The following is a 20,414-nucleotide window of genomic DNA, read 5'->3' as shown; positions in this document are numbered from 1 at the left end:
GGAGGGAGGGTAGGTCGATTCGATTGCGTGGCATCAATGGCCGCATCATTGCCGGACCGTCTCGTCTCTCTTTTTAACCCTGTACTGCTACGTGTGATCGGGAGCACGTCATTCGCTTCCTTCCTGGCAAAGCCTGCGCCTGCGAGCGCGTGAATCCTCTGCTGCCGTAAAAGCTCCACCGTCCGAGATCCCACGATACTACTACGTACAGTCCCGAGCATCGGCAGCTGCGGAGTCGTCTGTCTGTATCGTTATCCGGGGACAGCTTAGCTCCGGTGCGTTCCACACAATTTTCACTCAAAAGCTGAGGCTCTGCACAGATTGTAAAATAACGGCGCAATTAAGCATGTGCACGGATCACATGGCAATTAATTTGACCGCGGGAGTTTATGATTTAATTACTGCTGGCTTTGCAACTGGCAAAGCGAAGGAGCTTGATCTGATCCGATCTGATCTGATCGCGCGCCGAGTCAAGGTCGCCACCCATGTGTTTGGATGGCTCGATGCAGTGCGGCTGGCTTAATTGCTCCACCTAGCCTAGCTGTACCACGCCCGCGCGCTCCCGAATTTAGCCTCATGCATGCCTACTTGCACGCCCTTTGTTTCTTTGTTTGTTATTATACGTACCTCTCAACGATCCTCCGGAGATCCCTTTTGTCTTCTTTTTTGGTTCAGATCGTTCTCCTCAGAGCGACGATCCTTCCGCGTGCTGGTTTGGCGGCCATTGCTGGAAATCGAAAAGGGGGCGAGCCCCAAATAGAATTGTAGAAATTCAGTTAATGCATGCCATGATAGCGTTGCTCCGCCTTGCTTCTTTTTGCTTGCCTTGCGTTTTGCCTTGTTTGACCAAAACAAGGGACGGGACGGGAAGGAACTGTACTGCTCATGTCCTTCCTTGTCCAGGTTTCCCTACTTCTTTTCAAGAAAAAATATATTTTCATTCTTTTTTTACAAGTGCCCCATAAATTTGACATAGCAAGTCTATACAACCGGGTATAGCAAGTTCACAAAAGATCGGACATAGCTAAACGATAGATAAAAGTTAGATATCGGACGCCGGACTTCACCACTTCCTCGACGACCTTCCTCTTAGGGTCTCCAGAGTGGCGGTAGTACTCCTCGGTGTAGGAGGGCCACTCGGACACCTCCATGTCGGGCCGCAGTGCCTTGGCATTTGCATTGATGGTGAAGGGTATCAGCAGATGACGTCGCGGTGGGCAGTGGCCTAAGCACAAATCTACAGGACCCGCAACCGAACCATCTATATCTAGCCAGCGCCGCCCTCTTCCTTCCATGACGAGCAAACCGCTCCTCTGGATCGGGAAGCCATGGGCACGAGCACCCAACGCCGTCCGGAAGGAGCAGCGGCTGAAGGAGCTAGAATTTGACTTGGCGAGTGCGTCCCAATCAATGGGGAAGGGAGGGGGATATACGAGGAGGGTGCAGATCGGAGCAGAGTGTGAAGGAAGCTTAGCAGTTGAGAGTGCTTGGGTTTGGTCCAAATGGGGATGGTATGGGGTTTATGTGGGGTTGGGATGGGGAAACATGGGTCAGCCTGACATGACAGCCACTTCCAACATGTACGGACTTCGTCATATTCGTCTCACATATGGACTGGATTTAAGGGGTGCCAAATAACCTAGACAATTTGGCCAAATATTAGGTGTCCGGTTGAGTGCGGTTTTTGGGTCCGGGTTGTCCTACGAATAAATGAGGGGCGTGTGGGAGGTCCAGTTCTGGACGCTCTAAGAGCATCTACAGTCGGGCGTCTCAAACCCCCTCAAACGCTCAGGTTGGCTGCCACGTCGAACCCAATACCTCGACCCCACCACAAATTCACCCCCCCCCCCCGATCTATCGATTTCATTTGCTCTTTCTCCTCTTTTATTTCTCCTTCGTGCCAACCTTCTCGTAGCTCTGCCGCCATTCGCTCCTCCTCCACCGGTTGGAGCCTTCGCGTCGTCAGCGCGGAAGTTGTCGCCGACCCGGGCGCCACCTTCCGATGCTTCGTCGTATGAGGCGTATGGACTAATGGAGCTTAATAAAATGTATTGGTTCAACACAACAATTATAGGGGATCGCAACAGTCTTCGAGGGTAGTATTTCACCCAAATTTATTGTCTCGACACTGATACGTCTTCAACATATTTATAATTTTTATTGTTTCATGCTTTTATATTATCAATCTCGGATGCTTTATACGCTTTACTTATATCATTTTTGGGACTAACTTATTAACTCAGTGCTCAGTGCCAGTTCCTATTTTTGCTTGTTTTTGGCTTTTCAGAAAATCAATACCAAGCGGAGTCCAAATACGATGAAACTTTATGGTGATTTTTTCTAGACCATAAGGGACCCTCGAAGGTTCGGAGGGAGGCCAGAAGACCCACTGGAGAGTCACAAGCTCACCGGGCACGCCCCCTGTACTCGTGACTCCCCTTCTCTCCTTGGCCGGTGCAAGGGGAGGGGAGTCCTTCTCCTCCTCTTGGCTGCCCGTCTACCCTCCAATCTATATATACATAAGGTATTGAGCTCTTTTGAACACACAAGTTTTGGAGTCTCCTCTAGTTCTAGTTGGTCCCAGTTGAGTAATTAGAGCTAGACTAATCCTCCCATCCTCATAATTAGAAGCCCAATGTGATTCTAATCTCCTCCCTCTGATTCTCCGGCGATGATTAGCTCTGGATGCCAAACCGCTGCCGGATCGTGAAGGTTGCACGCTTGCAACCAAGTAGAGAGGCCGTGCTTTCGGTCTTCAGTTCGAGGGACTGTTCGTGGGCGGTTCACAGGATCGTTCATCGACGGTTCAAGGGACTCCAAGTACAATCTACACCGACACGTTCTTCTTCTGCTGCAACTCTGTGACGATGACGATCTTGATCCCGACCCGTTATGCATCTTCATATTGATCTTGGGTGTGTGTAGACGCGATTTTGTTTTTGTTTTCTAGTACGTTTACCAACAACTACAATGTCAACAGGCGCGACTACAACATGGAATACTATCTTGCAGGTGGCATCTATCCTTAGTGGGCAATGTTTGTGAAAACCATATCCGGACCACAAGGCAATAAACAAATCCACTTTGCAACAATGAAGGAAGCAGCTAGGAAGGATGTGGAGAGGGCATTCATAATGTTTCAAGCTCGTTGGGTGAAAGGATCGATATTGTCAATTAGAGGGGGTGAATAGGCGACTAACATTTTTTACCTCTTTAGAAAAATTTAGGTTCAACAAGTTGTCTGAATATGCAACTAGGTGGGCAACCTATATGACAAGCAACACAAGAACAAGTGCAAGCACAATAAACTCACAAAAAAAGCTTGCACAAAGTAAAGAAAAGAAATAACCGCACGTGGAATCAATGGAGACGAGGATGCATGTGTGTTCCCGGAGTTCCCTCCTTTGGGGGAGGTATGTCTTCGTTGGAGAGGTGTGGACGCACAATGCTCCCTAGGCGTCCCTAAGTCCACCTTATTCTCCTCATCCCCTGCACAATGCAAGGTGCCATGAATCCACTAGCGGTGCCCTTGAAGGCGGCAACTAGAACCTTTACAAACAAGGTTGGGGCTCTTTACACAACTTAATTGGAGGCTTCCAGCACAACCACGAAGCTTCACCACGATGAAATGTGGCTTTGAGGTGACCTCTTCCATCTAGGGTGCCCAAACATCCCAGAGTAACAAGATTCATAAGTGAAAGTATGGGAGAATCAAATTTCCTTTGATGGAAGTGTAGATCTAGGTCTTCTCCCTCAATTCCTAGCAAATCAGCAAGTTTGGTTGGTTAGAAAAGGAGATAGGACAAGAAATAGCTTAGGCATCAATGGAGAGAGAAAGGGGCAAGAGATGAGTGGGAGGTGGAAGAACCATCTCCCTTTTATAGGGTTGACCCAAATCCCATCGTTATGTGCAAGCCCACACAAGGGCGGTACAACCGTTGGGGCAACAGTAGAACTGCGTGTCCCGGCTGTACCAATTTGTAAATATAAATCGAAACAATTGGTCGGTCATTTCTCGGCACCGCACCCCAAACCTGAGTGGAATCATCCTACTCGTGGTGGTTGGGGCGGTACCTACACTGATAGAACTGACGAGAATGACATCTAATAGTTGTTAAGTCCCTGGTGGGGTAACTGTTGGAAATATGCCCTAGAGGCAATAATAAATTGATTATTATTATATTTCCTTGTTCATGATAATCGTTTATTATCCATGCTATAATTGTATTGATAGGAAACTTAGATACATGTGTGGATACATAGACAACACCATGTCCCTAGTGAGCCTCTAGTTGACTAGCTCGTTGATCAATGGATGGTTATGGTTTCCTAACCATGGACATTGGATGTCGTTGATAACGGGATCACATCATTAGGAGAATGATGTGATGGACAAGACCCAATCCTAAGCCTAGCACAAGATCATGTAGTTCGTATGCTAAAGCTTTTCTAATGTCAAGTATCATTTCCTTAGACCATGAGATTGTGCAACTCCCGGATACCGTAGGAGTGCTTTGGGTGTACCAAACGTCACAACGTAACTGGGTGACTATAAAGGTACACTACAGGTATCCCCGAAAGTGTCTGTTGGGTTGGCACGAATCGAGACTGGGATTTGTCACTCCGTGTAAACGGAGAGGTATCTCTGGGCCCACTCGGTAGGACATCATCATAATGTGCACAATGTGATCAAGGAGTTGATCACGGGATGATGTGTTACGGAACGAGTAAAGAGACTTGCCGGTAACGAGATTGAACAAGGTATCAGGATACCGACGATCGAATCTCGGGCAAGTATCGTACCGCTAGACAAAGGGAATCGAATACGGGATTGATTAAGTCCTTGACATCGTGGTTCATCCGATGAGATCATCGTGGAACATGTGGGAGCCAACATGGGTATCCAGATCCCGCTGTTGGTTATTGACCGGAGAACGTCTCGGTCATGTCTGCATGTCTCCCGAACCCGTAGGGTCTACACACTTAAGGTTCGATGACGCTAGGGTTATAAAGGAAGTTTGTATGTGGTTATCGAATGTTGTTCGGAGTCCCGGATGAGATCCCGGACGTCACGAGGAGTTCCGGAATGGTCCAGAGGTAAAGATTTATATATGGAAGTCCTGTTTTGGTTACCGGAAGAGTTTCGGGGTTTATCGGTAATGTACCGGGACCACCGAGAGGGTCCCGGGGGTCCACCAAGTGGGGCCACCAGCCCCGGGGGGCCACATGGGCTGTAGGGAGTGCTCCTTGGCCTACATGAGCCAAGGGCACCAGCCCCACTGAGGCCCATGCGCCTAGAAGAGGAGAGGGGGCAAACCCTAAGGGCAGATGGGCCCTAAGGCCCATACACCCTGCGCCTCCCTCTCCTCTCCCCTCTTGGCCGCCACCCCTTGGCCATCTAGGGCTGCCGCCCCCCCCTAGGGGTGGGAACCCTAGAGGGGGCGCAGCCCCTTCCCTTCCCTATATATATGAGGCATAGGGCTGCCCATAACACGTGATTCGATCTCTCGTTGGTGCAGCCCTGCATCTCTTCTTCCTCCTCTTCTGTGGTGCTTGGCGAAGCCCTGCAGGATAGCCACGCTCCTCCACCACCACCACGCCGTTGTGCTGCTGCTGGATGGAGTCTTCCTCAACCTCTCCCTCTCTCCTTGCTGGATCAAGGTGTGGGAGACGTCACCGGGCTGCACGTGTGTTGAACGCGGAGGTGCCGTGCGTTCGGCACTTGGTCATCGGTGATTTGAATCACGACGAGTACGACTCCATCAACCCCATTCACTTGAACGCTTCCGCTTAGCGATCTACAAGGGTATGTAGATGCACTCTCCTTCCCCTCGTTGCTAGTCTCTCCATAGATTGATCTTGGTGATGCGTAGAAAATTTTGAATTTCTGCTACGTTCCCCAACAGTGGCATCATGAGCCAGGTCTATTGCGTAGATTCTATGCACGAGTAGAACACAAAGTAGTTGTGGGCGTTGATTTTGTTCAATATGCTTGCCGTTACTAGTCTTATCTTGATTCGGCGGCATCGTGGGATGAAGCGGCCCGGACCGACCTTACACGTACTCTTACGTGAGACTGGTTCCACCGACTGACATGCACTAGTTGCATAAGGTGGCTAGCGGGTGTCTGTCTCTCCCACTTTAGTCGGATCAAATTCGATGAAAAGGGTCCTTATGAAGGGTAAATAGCAATTGGCATATCACGTTGTGGTTTTTGCGTAGGTAAGAAACGTTCTTGCTAGAAACCCATAGCAGCCACGTAAAACATGCAAACAACAATTAGAGGACGTCTAACTTGTTTTTGCAGGGTATGCTATGTGATGTGATATGGCCAAAGGATGTGATGAATGATATATGTGATGTATGAGATTGACCATGTTCTTGTAATAGGAATCACGACTTGCATGTCGATGAATATGACAACCGGCAGGAGCCATAGGAGTTGTCTTTATTTATTTATGACCTGCGTGTCAACTTAAACGTCATGTAATTACTTTACTTTTATTGCTAACCGTTAGCTGTAGTAGTAGAAGTAATAGATGACGTGACAACTTCATGAAGACACGATGATGGAGATCATGATGATGGAGATCATGGTGTCATGCCGGTGACGATGATGATCATGGATCCCCGAAGATGGAGATCAAAAGGACCAATATGATATTGGCCATATCATGTCACTATTTAATTGCATGTGATGTTTATCATGTTTATACATCTTATTTGCTTAGAATGACGGTAGTAAATAAGATGATCCCTTACAACAATTTCAAGAAGTGTTCTCCCCTAACTGTGCACCGTTGCGACAGTTCGTGTTTCGAAGCACCACGTGATGATCGGGTGTTAGATTCTAACGTTCACATACAACGGGTGTAAGACAGATTTACACACGCGAAACACTTAGGGTTAACTTGACGAGCCTAGCATGTACAGACATGGCCTCGGAACACAGAAGACCGAAAGGTCGAGCATGAGTCGTATAGAAGATACGATCAACATGAAGATGTTCACCGATGTTGACTAGTCCGTCTCACGTGATGATCGGACACGGCCTAGTTGACTCGGATCATGTAATCACTTAGATGACTAGAGGGATGTCTATCTGAGTGGGAGTTCATAAGATGAACTTAATTATCCTGAACATAGTCAAAAGGTCTTCGCAAATTATGTCGTAGCTCGCGCTTTAGTTCTACTGTTTAGATATGTTCCTAGAGAAAATTTAGTTGAAAGCTGATAGTAGTAATTATGCGGACTAGGTCCGTAAACTGAGGTTTGTCCTCATTGCTTCATAGAAGGCTTATGTCCTTAATGCACCGCTCAGTGTGCTGAACCTCGAACGTTGTCTGTGGATGTTGCGAACATCTGACATACACATTTTGATAACTACGTGATAGTTCAGTTAAACGGTTTAGAGTTGAGGCACCGAAGACGTTTTGAAACGTCGCGAAACATATGAGATGTTTCGAGGGCTGAAATTGGGATTTCAGGCTCGTGCCCACGTCAAGAGGTATAAGACCTCCGACGATTTTCTTAGCCTACAAACTAAGGAGAAAAGCTCAATTGTTGAACTTGTGCTCAGATTGTCTGAGTACAACAATCATTTGAATCGAGTGGGAGTTGATCTTCCAGATGAGATAGTGATGTTTCTCCAAAGTCATTACCACCAAGCTGCTAGAGCTTCGTGTTGAACTATAATATATCAGGGATATATATGATGATCCTTGAGATATTCGCGATGTTTGACACCACAAAAGTAGAAATCAAGAAGGAGCATCAATTGTTGATGGTTGGTAAAACCACTAGTTTCAAGAAGGGCAAGGGAAAGAAGGGATACTTCATGAAACGGCAAATCAGCTGCTGCTCTAATGAAGAAACCCAAGGTTGAACCCAAACCCGAGACTAAGTGCTTCTGTAATAAGGGGAACAACCACTGGAGCAGAATTACCCTAGATACTTGGTAGATGAGAAGGCTGGCAAGGTCGATAGAAGTATATTGGATATACATTGTGTTGATGTGTACTTTACTAGTACTCCGAGTAGCACCAGGGTATTAGATACCGGTTCGGTTGCTAAGTGTTAGTAACTCGAAATAAAAGCTATGGAATAAACAGAGACTAGCTAAAGGTGAGATAATGATATGTGTTGGAAGTGTTTCCAAGCTTGATGTGATCAAGCATCGCATACTCCCTCTACCATCAAGATTGGTATTAAAACCTAAATAATTGTTATTTGGTGTTTGCGTTGAGCATAGACATGATTGGATTACGTCTATCGCAATACGGTTATTCATTTAAGGAGAATAATGGTTACTCTGTTTATTTGAATAATACCTTCAATGGTCTTACACCTAAAATGAATGGCTTATTGAATCTCGATCGTAGTGATACACATGTTCATGCCAAAAGATAGTAATGATAGTACCACCTACTTGTGGCACTGCCACATAAGTCATATCGGTATAAAACGCATGAAGAAGCTCCATGTTGATGGATCTTTGGGCTCACTCGTTTTTGAAAGGTTTGAGACATGCGAACCATGTCTATTGGTGTATTTGCATGAAGAAACTCCATGCAATTGGACCGTTTAGACTCACTTGATTTTGAATCACTTGAGACATGCAAATCATACCACATGGGCAAGATGACTGAAAGCCTCGGTTTCAGTAAAATGGAACTAGAAAGCAACTTGTTGGAAGTAATACATTTTGATGTGTGCAGTCCAATGAGTGCTGAGGTATGTAGTGGATATCGTTATGTTCTTACTTCACAGATGATTTGAGTAGATGTTGAGTATATTTACTTGATGAATCACGAGTCTGAATTATTGAAAGGTTCAAGTAAGTTCAGGGTGAAGTTGAAAGATCGTCGTGACAAGAGGATAAAAGATCTATGATATGATCATAGAGATGAATATCTGAATTGCGAGTTTGGCACAAAATTAAGACATTGTGGAAATTGTTTCACAACTAATACAGCCTGGAACACCATAGTGTGATGGTGTGTCCGAACATCATAACTGCACCCTATTGGATATGATGCATACCATGATGTCTCTTATCGAATTACCACGATAGTTTATGGGTTAGGCATTAGAGACAACCACATTCACTTTAAAAGGGGGACCACGTAATTCCGATGAGATGACACCGTATGAACTATGGTTTAGAGAAACCTAAGCTGTCATTTCTTAAAAGTTTGGGGCTGCGACGCTTATGTGAAAAAGTTTCAGGCTGATAAGCTCGAACCCAAAGCGGATAAATGCATCTTCATAGGACACCCAAAACAGTTGGGTATACCTCCTGTCTCAGATTCGAAAGCAATAAGGGATTGTTTCTAGAATCGGGTCCTTTCTCGAGGAAAGGTTTCTCTCGGAAGAATTGAGTGGGAGGATGGTGGAGACTTGATGAGGTTATTGAACCGTCTCTTCAACTAGTGTGTGGCAGGGCACAAGAAGTTGTTCCTGTGGCACCTACACCAATTGAAGTGGAAGCTTATGATAGTGATCATGAAACTTCAGATCAAGTCACTACCAAACCTCGTAGGATGACAAGGATGCGTACTACTTCAGAGTGGTACGTAATCCTATCTTGGAAGTCATGTTGCTAGACAACAATGAACCTACGAGCTATGGAGAAGCGATGGTGGGCCCGGATTCCGATAAATGGCTCGAGGCCATAAAATCCGAGAGAGGATCCATATATGAAAACAAAGTGTAGACTTTGGAAGAACTACTTGATGGTCGTGAGGCTGTTGAGTACAGATGGATTTAAAAGGAAGACGGACAATGATGGTAAATGTCACCATTAAGAAAGCTCGACTTGTCGTTAAGAAGTTTCCCGACAAGTTCAAGGAGTTGACTACGGTGAGACTTTCTCACTCGTAGCGATGCTAAGAGTCTGTTGGAATTATATTAGCAATTACTGCATCATTTATGAAATCTTGCAGATAGGATATCAAAACATTGTTTCCTCGATGATTTTTGAGGAAAGGTCGTATGTGATACAACCGGAAGGTTTTGTCAATCCTGAAATATGCTAATAAGTATGCAAAGCTCCAGCAATCCTTCTGAGGACTGGAGTGAGCACCTCGGAGTTGGAATGTACACTTTGATGAGATGATCAAAGATTTTGGGTTTATACAAAGTTTATGAGAAACTTGTATTTCCAAAGAAGTGAGTGGGAGCACTATAGAATTTCTGATGAGTATATGTTTTAACATATTGTTGATCGGAAATGACGTAGAATTTCTGGAAAGCATATAGGGTTATTTGGAAAGTGTTTTCAATGGAAAACCTGGATTAAGCTACTTGAGCATTGAGCATCAAGATCTATAAGGATAGATCAAAACGCTTAATGGTACTTTCAAATGAGCACATACCTTGACATGATCTTGAAGTTGTTCAAGATGGATCAGTCAAAGAAGGAGTTCTTGCCTGAGTTGTAAGGTATGAAGTTAAGACTTAAAGCTCGACCACGGCAGAATAGAGAGAAAGGACGAAGGTCGTCCCCTATGCTTAAGACATAGGCTCTACAGTATGCTATGCTGTGTTCCGCACCTGAAGTGTGCCTTGCCATGAGTCAGTCAAGGGGTACAAGAGTGATCCAAGAACGGATCACAGGACAATGGTCAAAGTTATCCTTAGTAACTAGTGGACTAAGGAATTTTCTCGATTATGGAGGTGGTAAAAGAGTTCGTCGTAAAGGGTTACGCCGATGCAAACTTTGACACTAATCCAGATTATTCTGAGTAGTAAACTGGATTCGTATAGTAGAACAGTTATTTGGAATAGCTCCAAATAGAACGTGCTAGCTGCATCTAGGAGATGACATAGAGATTTGTGAAGCACACACGGATCTGAAAGGTTCAGACCCGTTGACTAAAACCTCTCTCACAAGCAACATGATCAAACCCAGAACTCTTTGGGTGTTAGTCACATGGCGATGTGACCTGTGAGTGTTAATCACATGGCGATGTGAACTAGATTATTGACTCTAGTGCAAGTGAGAGACTATTGGAAATATGCCCTAGAGGCAATAATAAATTGATTATTATTATATTTCCTTGTTCATGATAATCGTTTATTATCCATGCTATAATTGTATTGATAGGAAACTTAGATACATGTGTGGATACATAGACAACACCATGTCCCTAGTGAGCCTCTAGTTGACTAGCTCGTTGATCAATGGATGGTTATGGTTTCCTAACCATGGACATTGGATGTCGTTGATAACGGGATCACATCTTAGGAGAATGATGTGATGGACAAGACCCAATCCTAAGCCTAGCACAAGATCATGTAGTTCGTATGCTAAAGCTTTTCTAATGTCAAGTATCATTTCCTTAGACCATGAGATTGTGCAACTCCCGGATACCGTAGGAGTGCTTTGGGTGTACCAAACGTCACAACGTAACTGGGTGACTATAAAGGTACACTACAGGTATCCCCGAAAGTGTCTGTTGGGTTGGCACGAATCGAGACTGGGATTTGTCACTCCGTGTAAACGGAGAGGTATCTCTGGGCCCACTCGGTAGGACATCATCATAATGTGCACAATGTGATCAAGGAGTTGATCACGGGATGATGTGTTACGGAACGAGTAAAGAGACTTGCCGGTAACGAGATTGAACAAGGTATCAGGATACCGACGATCGAATCTCGGGCAAGTATCGTACCGCTAGACAAAGGGAATCGAATACGGGATTGATTAAGTCCTTGACATCGTGGTTCATCCGATGAGATCATCGTGGAACATGTGGGAGCCAACATGGGTATCCAGATCCCGCTGTTGGTTATTGACCGGAGAACGTCTCGGTCATGTCTGCATGTCTCCCGAACCCGTAGGGTCTACACACTTAAGGTTCGATGACGCTAGGGTTATAAAGGAAGTTTGTATGTGGTTATCGAATGTTGTTCGGAGTCCCGGATGAGATCCCGGACGTCACGAGGAGTTCCGGAATGGTCCAGAGGTAAAGATTTATATATGGAAGTCCTGTTTTGGTTACCGGAAGAGTTTCGGGGTTTATCGGTAATGTACCGGGACCACCGGGAGGGTCCCGGGGGTCCACCAAGTGGGGCCACCAGCCCCGGGGGGCCACATGGGCTGTAGGGAGTGCTCCTTGGCCTACATGAGCCAAGGGCACCAGCCCCACTGAGGCCCATGCGCCTAGAAGAGGAGAGGGGGCAAACCCTAAGGGCAGATGGGCCCTAAGGCCCATACACCCTGCGCCTCCCTCTCCTCTCCCCTCTTGGCCGCCACCCCTTGGCCATCTAGGGCTGCCGCCCCCCCCCTAGGGGTGGGAACCCTAGAGGGGGCGCAGCCCCTTCCCTTCCCTATATATATGAGGCATAGGGCTGCCCATAACACGTGATTCGATCTCTCGTTGGTGCAGCCCTGCATCTCTTCTTCCTCCTCTTCTGTGGTGCTTGGCGAAGCCCTGCAGGATAGCCACGCTCCTCCACCACCACCACGCCGTTGTGCTGCTGCTGGATGGAGTCTTCCTCAACCTCTCCCTCTCTCCTTGCTGGATCAAGGCGTGGGAGACGTCACCGGGCTGCACGTGTGTTGAACGCGGAGGTGCCGTGCGTTCGGCACTTGGTCATCGGTGATTTGAATCACGACGAGTACGACTCCATCAACCCCATTCACTTGAACGCTTCCGCTTAGCGATCTACAAGGGTATGTAGATGCACTCTCCTTCCCCTCGTTGCTAGTCTCTCCATAGATTGATCTTGGTGATGCGTAGAAAATTTTGAATTTCTGCTACGTTCCCCAACAATAACTGCTTGGGACCCCGGTTGTACCGGTAGTTATGCAACTATCGGAATTACCGAGTAGCCACCGCTAGACATGCCAGCCCAATTCCGAAAGGAAATGACCCTTTTGCGGTGGTTGGACCGGCGCACGACCCAGTTGAACCGCCCCACAGACAGGCCAATAACAGCCCTTGCGCCCGGTACAACCAACAGGGCAGCAGCCATAGTGACCACTCCACAATAGAGCGGTTTAGTCGGGGCTACCTACGGTACAACCACCCTGGGGGCAGTTTTTCTACATAGATTGGATAAGAGACTCTCTCCTCGAAATGGAAGGCTATATGTGTGTGCAATATTTAGTTATGTACGTGTTTGATTCACCCGTACCTTCCAATGCGGGCCCCTCTTAATAGTACGGATTTATTATGACTACAGAAATAAAACGCGTCGGAAATGCCGTCTTCGCTCTTTTCCATCCGGAGGGGTGCCCAACCGTCTTGTGTCATAAAGAGTATACTTATGTAGTTTAGGCACACGGCTAGTTCGCAAATTGTATCGTCATCAACATCAAAACACTTAAGTGGTAAATGCTCTTTCAATCCCCGCTTTTGGCGGTTGATGACAATAAAATGATTTGCAGAAAAATGTGCACGCGTTTCAAACAGAATGTGTGACTTGAAAAAAAATGTTTATCCAATGTAAAAAAATGATAGCATAGTTCAAAAAATGTTTCGTATCATACAAAAATGTTTCAACATGTATTTGAATTTTTTTAACACATATTCCTTTTTTGAACAAGCATTAAAATAAAATGTGAAATCATGTATTTATAAATATTAATGTAGATAAAAATGTTCTAGACGTATACAAAAAAGTAGAGTGTGTATAAAAAAAGATAGACATGAAACATATATTTTTCAAATATGCTAATCATGTAGTTGATAAATGTTAAATGAGTACACCAAAAATGTTCCTGCTAAATAGGAAAGATTTACAACGCTTATGGATAATGTAGACATGCATTGAAAAAAAAAGAACCCGAAGAATACCGTAGTACAAACATTGGGAAAACAAAAACAACAGAAGGAAAACTAGCAAATGCTACAGTGTTTTACCGGACCGACAGTCGCCGGACTGTAGGAGATACCTAATAGGAATCGGCACGGGCGAGATATAGCTCTCGCGGTTTCTGTTAGGCTACTTGAAAAGTAGTAATAGGCCCGTCTTGGACCAGAAGCTCCTCACTGGGCTGGGACGCAGGCAAGGTTAGCCGAGTGGATGAACCCCGGAGCCACTCCATCCGGTGACTGACAAGTGGCCCCGCGTGGCGCAGGCATCTGTCACGCACACGGCGGCGGTGCCACGGCGTGCGCGGCAAAAGCGAGAGGGCTCTCTCGCCCCACTGCCCTCGTCAGCGATCACCCGCCCCGGCCGTCCAAAACCCCAGACCCAAGCCGCTCCGGCCGCCAGCTAGGGTTTCCTCATGGCGCGGCGCGGCGGCGGCGGCGGCGGGAGGCGGAGCAAGGTGACGCCGAACCTGGGGGCGGACCGGGAGGGCACGCGGATGCTCAACCTCACCGTGCTGCGGCGCCTCGACCCCGCCATCGTCGACATCCTCATCACCGCCGCCAGCGTCACCGCCTACAGCTTCGACCAGGACACGGTCCGATGGGTACTGTACTGAACCCCCCGCACCCTCCGCCGAACCCTCCCCCCTTCTCGACGCCCTGCTTCGCGGTTCCTGACTCGATCTCCGTGTACGCGTGTTTTTGTGCAGAGCCACAAGGGCGTGGAGGGGTCGCTCTTCGTCGTCAAGAGGTTCGTGCCCCGACCCTATAACTGATGCGCCGTAGATTGCGACATTGGCTTCGGCCGATTAATGTAGCATTGGTTGCTTGCTGTTGTTGGGGATGTTAAGAATTTTTGGAAGAGAACTGAAATCGCCTTGGCAATGGAATGGCATTATGATTTTGTACTTGGACCGTGTCGTGGTTCTGCAATTCCTTACATAGTGAAGATTGCAGACGACTTGGTTGCTAGGGAAAGCACTGCTAGGTGTTACAATTTTGCGATGTTTGGTGGATGCTTGTGTAATTCCCGGCTACTTGGGTGTTTACTTGGATGCGGATGTTGTGAATTTTTAGTTTAAAGCATTGAAGTGGCTTTCTACAAGAAATGGGGATCAGATGGAGTTGTTGTGATTCGGTCTTTGCACTGTGTATTACTTAGTTGCATTGTCGTTCAAAAATCCCCTGTACGGTGAAAATTTATTAGGATTTTGTTGCTAGGGAAATATTTTCTATTTCTTATTTTGCCTGCACTGCCTGAAGTATTTACAGTGCTGGTATATATTGTTGATAAACAAATGCTGGTGTGGAACTTTCAGTACTGTTTATTGATATTTGTGTGTAGTTCCTGTCTGTCACAAGCTATCGGCTATTGGGGGTTTTTGGACCCTGCTAGTATTTTGTATACGATCTCTGGACACCTGCATTGAACTGTTTGTTGCTGATCTTACAATAGTTTACATGTAAATTCGGCGATGTATGCTCCTGAAACAGTACAATGCCTACTGGTAAACATTACCTTTGAGATTTTCGGCATCTACAGCTATTTGTTGGACTTATGACCAGATGTCCTCTTGTATTCTTCTGAGATGCAAATTTGTTGGACCTATAAAGTGCTTTAGAGTGTGCATCTCGTAATAAAACTTTACATTCTTGCAGGAACACCCAGCCCAGATTCCAGTTTCTCATCATGAATCGTCGAAATACAGGTATTTTTTGCGGTTCTAGATTCCTTACGGAAATAAATCATGCCTATCTATTAAACATTTGGAGACAAATCGTACATAGGGGGAGTGGTTTTTCTTTGAATTGTTGTATACTACTATGAGATAAAATGGGACACATTACTGATTGCTTGTAGCCTTTTGGGATAAATTAATGCATCCCTCAGTCTTCATATCAGGAAACATTCTCTCTTATGCATCCTCCATTAAGAAAATAACTCTTGAGCATCCTAGGGGTATATATTGTTGTATGCTGGTTCCTGTTCGGTTTATATATGAGGTTGTACAGGAACTTCCACAACAAAATGTAGCTCACTTGAAAACCTTACTGAATCGTGTGTTTGGTATGTAAGGAATCGTGTAGCTGGTTGGTATAAAATGCTGTCTTGAATAATTAGCTTGCATGACATGTACTCCCTCCATCCCAAAATAAGTGTCTTTGATTTAGTACAACTTTGTACTAAATCAAAGACAGACACTTATTTTGGGACGGAGGGAGTATATGCTAATATTGTGTTGCCTTCCTCTTGTAAGCAGAAAATCTGGTCGAGGACCTCCTGGGCGGTTTTGATTACAAGGTGGAAGTTCCTTACATAATATACACCAATGCTGCAGCCGAAATTATTGGAATATGGTTCTATGAGCCTGAGGAATGTGAAGAAGTAGCACATCTTTTCAGTAGGTAATTTCTTTTTCTTATTGCATTAAATATCATCCATGAGAATGTATTGATATATTTTGGCCTGTAGACTGCAGATCATAGCACCAGATATCTTTCTGCTAGGAGTGGCATTTTAAACTTAAACATGAAATTTGATCGCGTTGGTCTATCTGTTTGCCTGTTTGGTATGCTTTCATTTGTCAACAATAAGTTACTAAACTACTGTATTATGTGCTACTACATACGGATGTATGTAGACATATTTTAGAGTGTAGATTCACTCATTTTGCTCCGTATGTAGTAGTCATTTGAAATGCCTAGAAAGACAAGTATTTAGGAACGGAGGGAGTACATAACATTTGATATATACTGATACTTGGAACTATGCGTATTCACTGCAAAGCCCACTAAAACTTATCAAGGCTTTCAACCCAATATATAGGCTGTAGGACCTGGTCTGTGCTAACCATCTTCCCTTGCCTCATTGGTCGTGCAAATCGGGCAATTGGTAGGAAACAGTGCCGACAATCACAAATCTTCTTTCTTCCCATCCAATACCTAGTATCCAGAAAGGCTGTGTCTTACTGACTTGTTATGCTATCCTGCTCGGTCATTCATTTGATCTGCTCTAGTTTTAGGTCCTTAAGTATGTTTTTGCTAGTGTAGCTGTTTTTGAATTTTGTATACTGGTTGATTCAGTGTCTTACAAGTTAGATAATATGCTGAGATTAATGACTAGTACCTGTCAACTTCTCCAGTTCTCTGTAAGCACACGCTAACGAACCTGATCAATAACGGGAGGTGGCGCTGCTCCTTATTCATTTCTAAAACGATCCTCCAGGCCTGGGTCAAAAACTTCTCCGCGTTGCTGTAGCTTATGTCCTTCGTGTGTTTTTCCCACAGGATCACCCCTCTCTGTGTAGAACTCCCTGTAAAGAAACTATTGATCGCGTAAGCAATTTAATGGAAATCGTTCAGGTGGGCAGTCGCCACCTGTAGACATTTTTGAAAAGAAGTTCAGCGTAGGTGTGGTATTGAAATGCAGTCTGCGGAATACTGAATATGCAGAGCCACATAAACTAACCAGATGCTTACTAACGCCATTCCATTAGTTAATTATAGTTTCAGAGGTTAAGTGTTTGTTTAGCCTGTATCCACGACCTATCTGTCTGTATGTTTAACCAGATGCTCAACCTTTGTCCATGCTTTCATTTGCTTGCTTGCTTGATTCTGTCCACTACAAGAGATGGCTAGACATTTTCTTCAAGTAGTTATATCTTTTGCCATGTACTCGCTGAACTATACATTGCCTACGAAATGTACAGGATACGTAAAGCATATTCCAGGGCATCCCCAGAGAAACTGGTTCCTTCAGTTAAAAGGTATTCGGAATCTTCATGCTTCTTATTTACCTTTGCATAGAAGATAGCCTCTAGCTATTCCATTTGCTCTCTGCTAATCGTTTCTAAGTTGTTTAGATGTTTTACACTTGTTTTAGCCGTGATCAAAGTTGTATCACTACCTGTTTTAGTCGTTTCCTCGTACAAACTTAACGATCAAACATAATACTTTGAGGAGTTGGCGTTATGATACAAGAGTGGCAAGGGGAGAAACACAAAACTGATCTTTGGCTAATATTTTAATTTTAATACGAGGGCCTTTATAGAACGCCGGGTTAAAAATATTGCAGAAGAAGAAATTAGAGCTCTCCTTATGGATAAATATTAGTTCGTTTAAATAACTGAATGATGAAAACTCTGTCACATGAAAGAACTGCAGGAAACCAGAGGGGTAATAATGCAAGTTTACCGTATTGTCTAGCTGAGCTGGTCCCTTTGGCTCATGAGTACAGAACAGCACAACTTAAATCATCTTACTGTGCCCAGTTTCAGTGATTGTGAAGAGCTGGAAGTAGCATCTGATGTTCCCTCATCTGAAGATACCCTAGAGCAGCCAACAACACCATCTACCATGGTACCTGGCGATGTTGAATTCAAGTTATTGTCAGCTTTGTTAACAGTAAGCAAACTCGTTCGTCCTCCCATATCGTGTCATTCTGTTTGGAAACACTGGACATCTGTGTTTATTCCGGTGGTTGCTCTGCAATCCAGCATCATTATGTAATTATACGAGACTAACCATTTTTAATCTCTTCGGCCAGGCAGCTGCATGTGTTGGAGCACCCACTGGTGGAGCAGGTCCAGTACAGCCAAATCAACCTATCAGGGCGGTTCCTTCATCTAGGCGTGCATCGCCAGCGCCTAGTGCTGTTTCATCACAGCCTCCTGCCTCACATAATCTGCTTCCTGCTCCACGAGCGTCAGCAGCTACCGTGGTTCCCCAAGATGCTCATGTACCCACCAGCGCTCCTACCATTCAGCCTGCTAGTCTTTCAAAACCACCATTCTTTCCCCCCATTGTTACCACATCTTCGCAAGCAGCAACAGCTCATGCTGCTTTTCCATCTTCAGCTCCACCCCCATTTCTTCCCCCCCTTTCCATTCAGCACCGGCAGAGTGCTCCCTATTTCCAGCCATTCCCACTACCCTCTGCTCCTCCTCCAATTGATCCTCCGCACAGGCAAAGTGCTCCCTTGTCCCAGCCCTTCGCACAATCCACTGCTCCTCCTCCACCTGATCCTCAGCGCAGGGAAAGTGCTCCCTTGGCCCAGCCCTTTACACAATCCACTGCTCCTCCTGCACTTGATCCTCAGCAGAGGCAAAGTGCTGTCTTGCTCAAGCCCTTTCAACTATCCTCTGCTCCCCCTCCACCTCGTCCTCAGCACTGGCAAAGGTCTCCTTCGCTCGAGCACTTTGCACGGCCCACTGAATGCCTCCCTCCACCATACGGTGCGCTGTTGCTTCAGCCATTTCCACCACCTAATCCTCCTCCTCCACTGCTTGCCCCAACAGCATCGTATGGCCCAGTGATACTATCAAGAGACAACCTGAGAGGTGCATTGCTGAGGCTTGTGCAGGTAATTTTTCTTTCTGTTGGTTGTCATGTGCTCCCTCCGTTCCATAATAAGTGTCGTGGTTTTATTCAAGTTTGAACTAAAACCACGACACTTACTATGTAATGGATGGAGTACATGACAACCAAACTGAAGACAAACTAAAACCACGACATTTCTTATGGAACGGAGGGAGTAGTAAATAATAAGGTTGATTCAATTTGTTGCTGGGTTCGCATAATTCTATTCTGTCGCTACAACAAATTCATAGCCTCCTGACACTCATGTTGACTATGGAGTATCTGCTCACGCCTTTTTTGTGTCTGTGCAGAATGATGATTTCATCAACATGTTCTACCGGGAGATTGTAAAAGGGTAGCAGTGCCTTTGAAGTTGAGAGACGGACGAATCTGCTACAGGCTTGCCTTGTGTTTCATGTGGTGCGTTTCGTCAAAGCCTGCTTAGACAGAGATGTGCATCTCACATCCTGTAGAGGCTAACATAGTTTAGACTGCAGTGTCGAGACTTGGCGGGAAGAAAAAGAACTCGTGTCGACTAGTTTTGAGTTGTAACTACTAATATTACTGTAGTAAACCAAGTTTGGCTCCAAATATTTAAGGTGCTGTACCTTACCAGCTTACTAACTGGATTAGATTTCTAGATCTCTATTGTACCGGAGGCAGCGATCGAGGATGAATTACCTACTAACATTACTGGAAGTGGAATCTGAAACTTTCCCTGGTGTTAGGTTGTTTGCCGAGTGCATTTTGATTGGTTAGGCAAACATTACCTTGCCAAGCACTCTTTTTCCCACCCGGATAATTTTTTTTTGTCGAGTTTTTTTTTCCAACATTCAGTTGTCGAATACTATTTTTTTTCACTCGATAGTTATTTAGGTGTTTTCGCAGTGCCCATAGAAAGAACTCGGTAAAATAACCTCTGTTGCCGGCTGCCCAGCCGAGTCATGTTTGCCGGCAAACACGTCGCCGACTTTTTTCAGCCTTTGTCGAGTGCCCGGCAAAGCTGTGGATTCTAGTAGCGACGGAAGCAAAAGGAGAGGTTAAATATTTTCATGCCGACCTTTTATTTTCTATTTTGCCGAGTCCATTTTCATGCAAATGGAGAGGTTGAACATTTTCATGCAACCTACTCTCTCCGTTCCCAAATATTTGTCTTTCTAGACATTTCAAATGGTTACAACATACGGATGTATGTAGACATATTTTAGAGTGTAGATTCACTCATTTTACTTC

The 20,414-nt window shown here is 45.4% G+C and overlaps 1 protein-coding gene across 1 annotated transcript; it reads left to right on the top strand.

Moving 5' to 3' along the window:
• Window positions 1–14,012: 14,012 nt before the first annotated feature.
• On the top strand, window positions 14,013–19,893 carry LOC125553055 (uncharacterized). The gene is made up of 8 exons (XM_048716807.2): window positions 14,013–14,428; window positions 14,534–14,574; window positions 15,483–15,532; window positions 16,085–16,229; window positions 17,534–17,590; window positions 18,095–18,227; window positions 18,370–19,185; window positions 19,493–19,893. The coding sequence occupies exons 1-8, from the start codon at window positions 14,240–14,242 to the stop codon at window positions 19,538–19,540; spliced, it is 1,479 nt and encodes a 492-aa protein (XP_048572764.1). The 5' UTR covers window positions 14,013–14,239; the 3' UTR covers window positions 19,541–19,893.
• Window positions 19,894–20,414: the final 521 nt, after the last annotated feature.

This window comes from Triticum urartu, chromosome 4A, assembly GCF_056163025.1.
Source record: "Triticum urartu cultivar PI428250 chromosome 4A, HENAU_Tu73, whole genome shotgun sequence".
Taxonomy (NCBI): domain Eukaryota; kingdom Viridiplantae; phylum Streptophyta; class Magnoliopsida; order Poales; family Poaceae; genus Triticum; species Triticum urartu.
The sequence above is the reverse complement of the archived record's forward strand: the minus strand, read 5'-3'. Positions and strand labels throughout refer to the sequence as shown.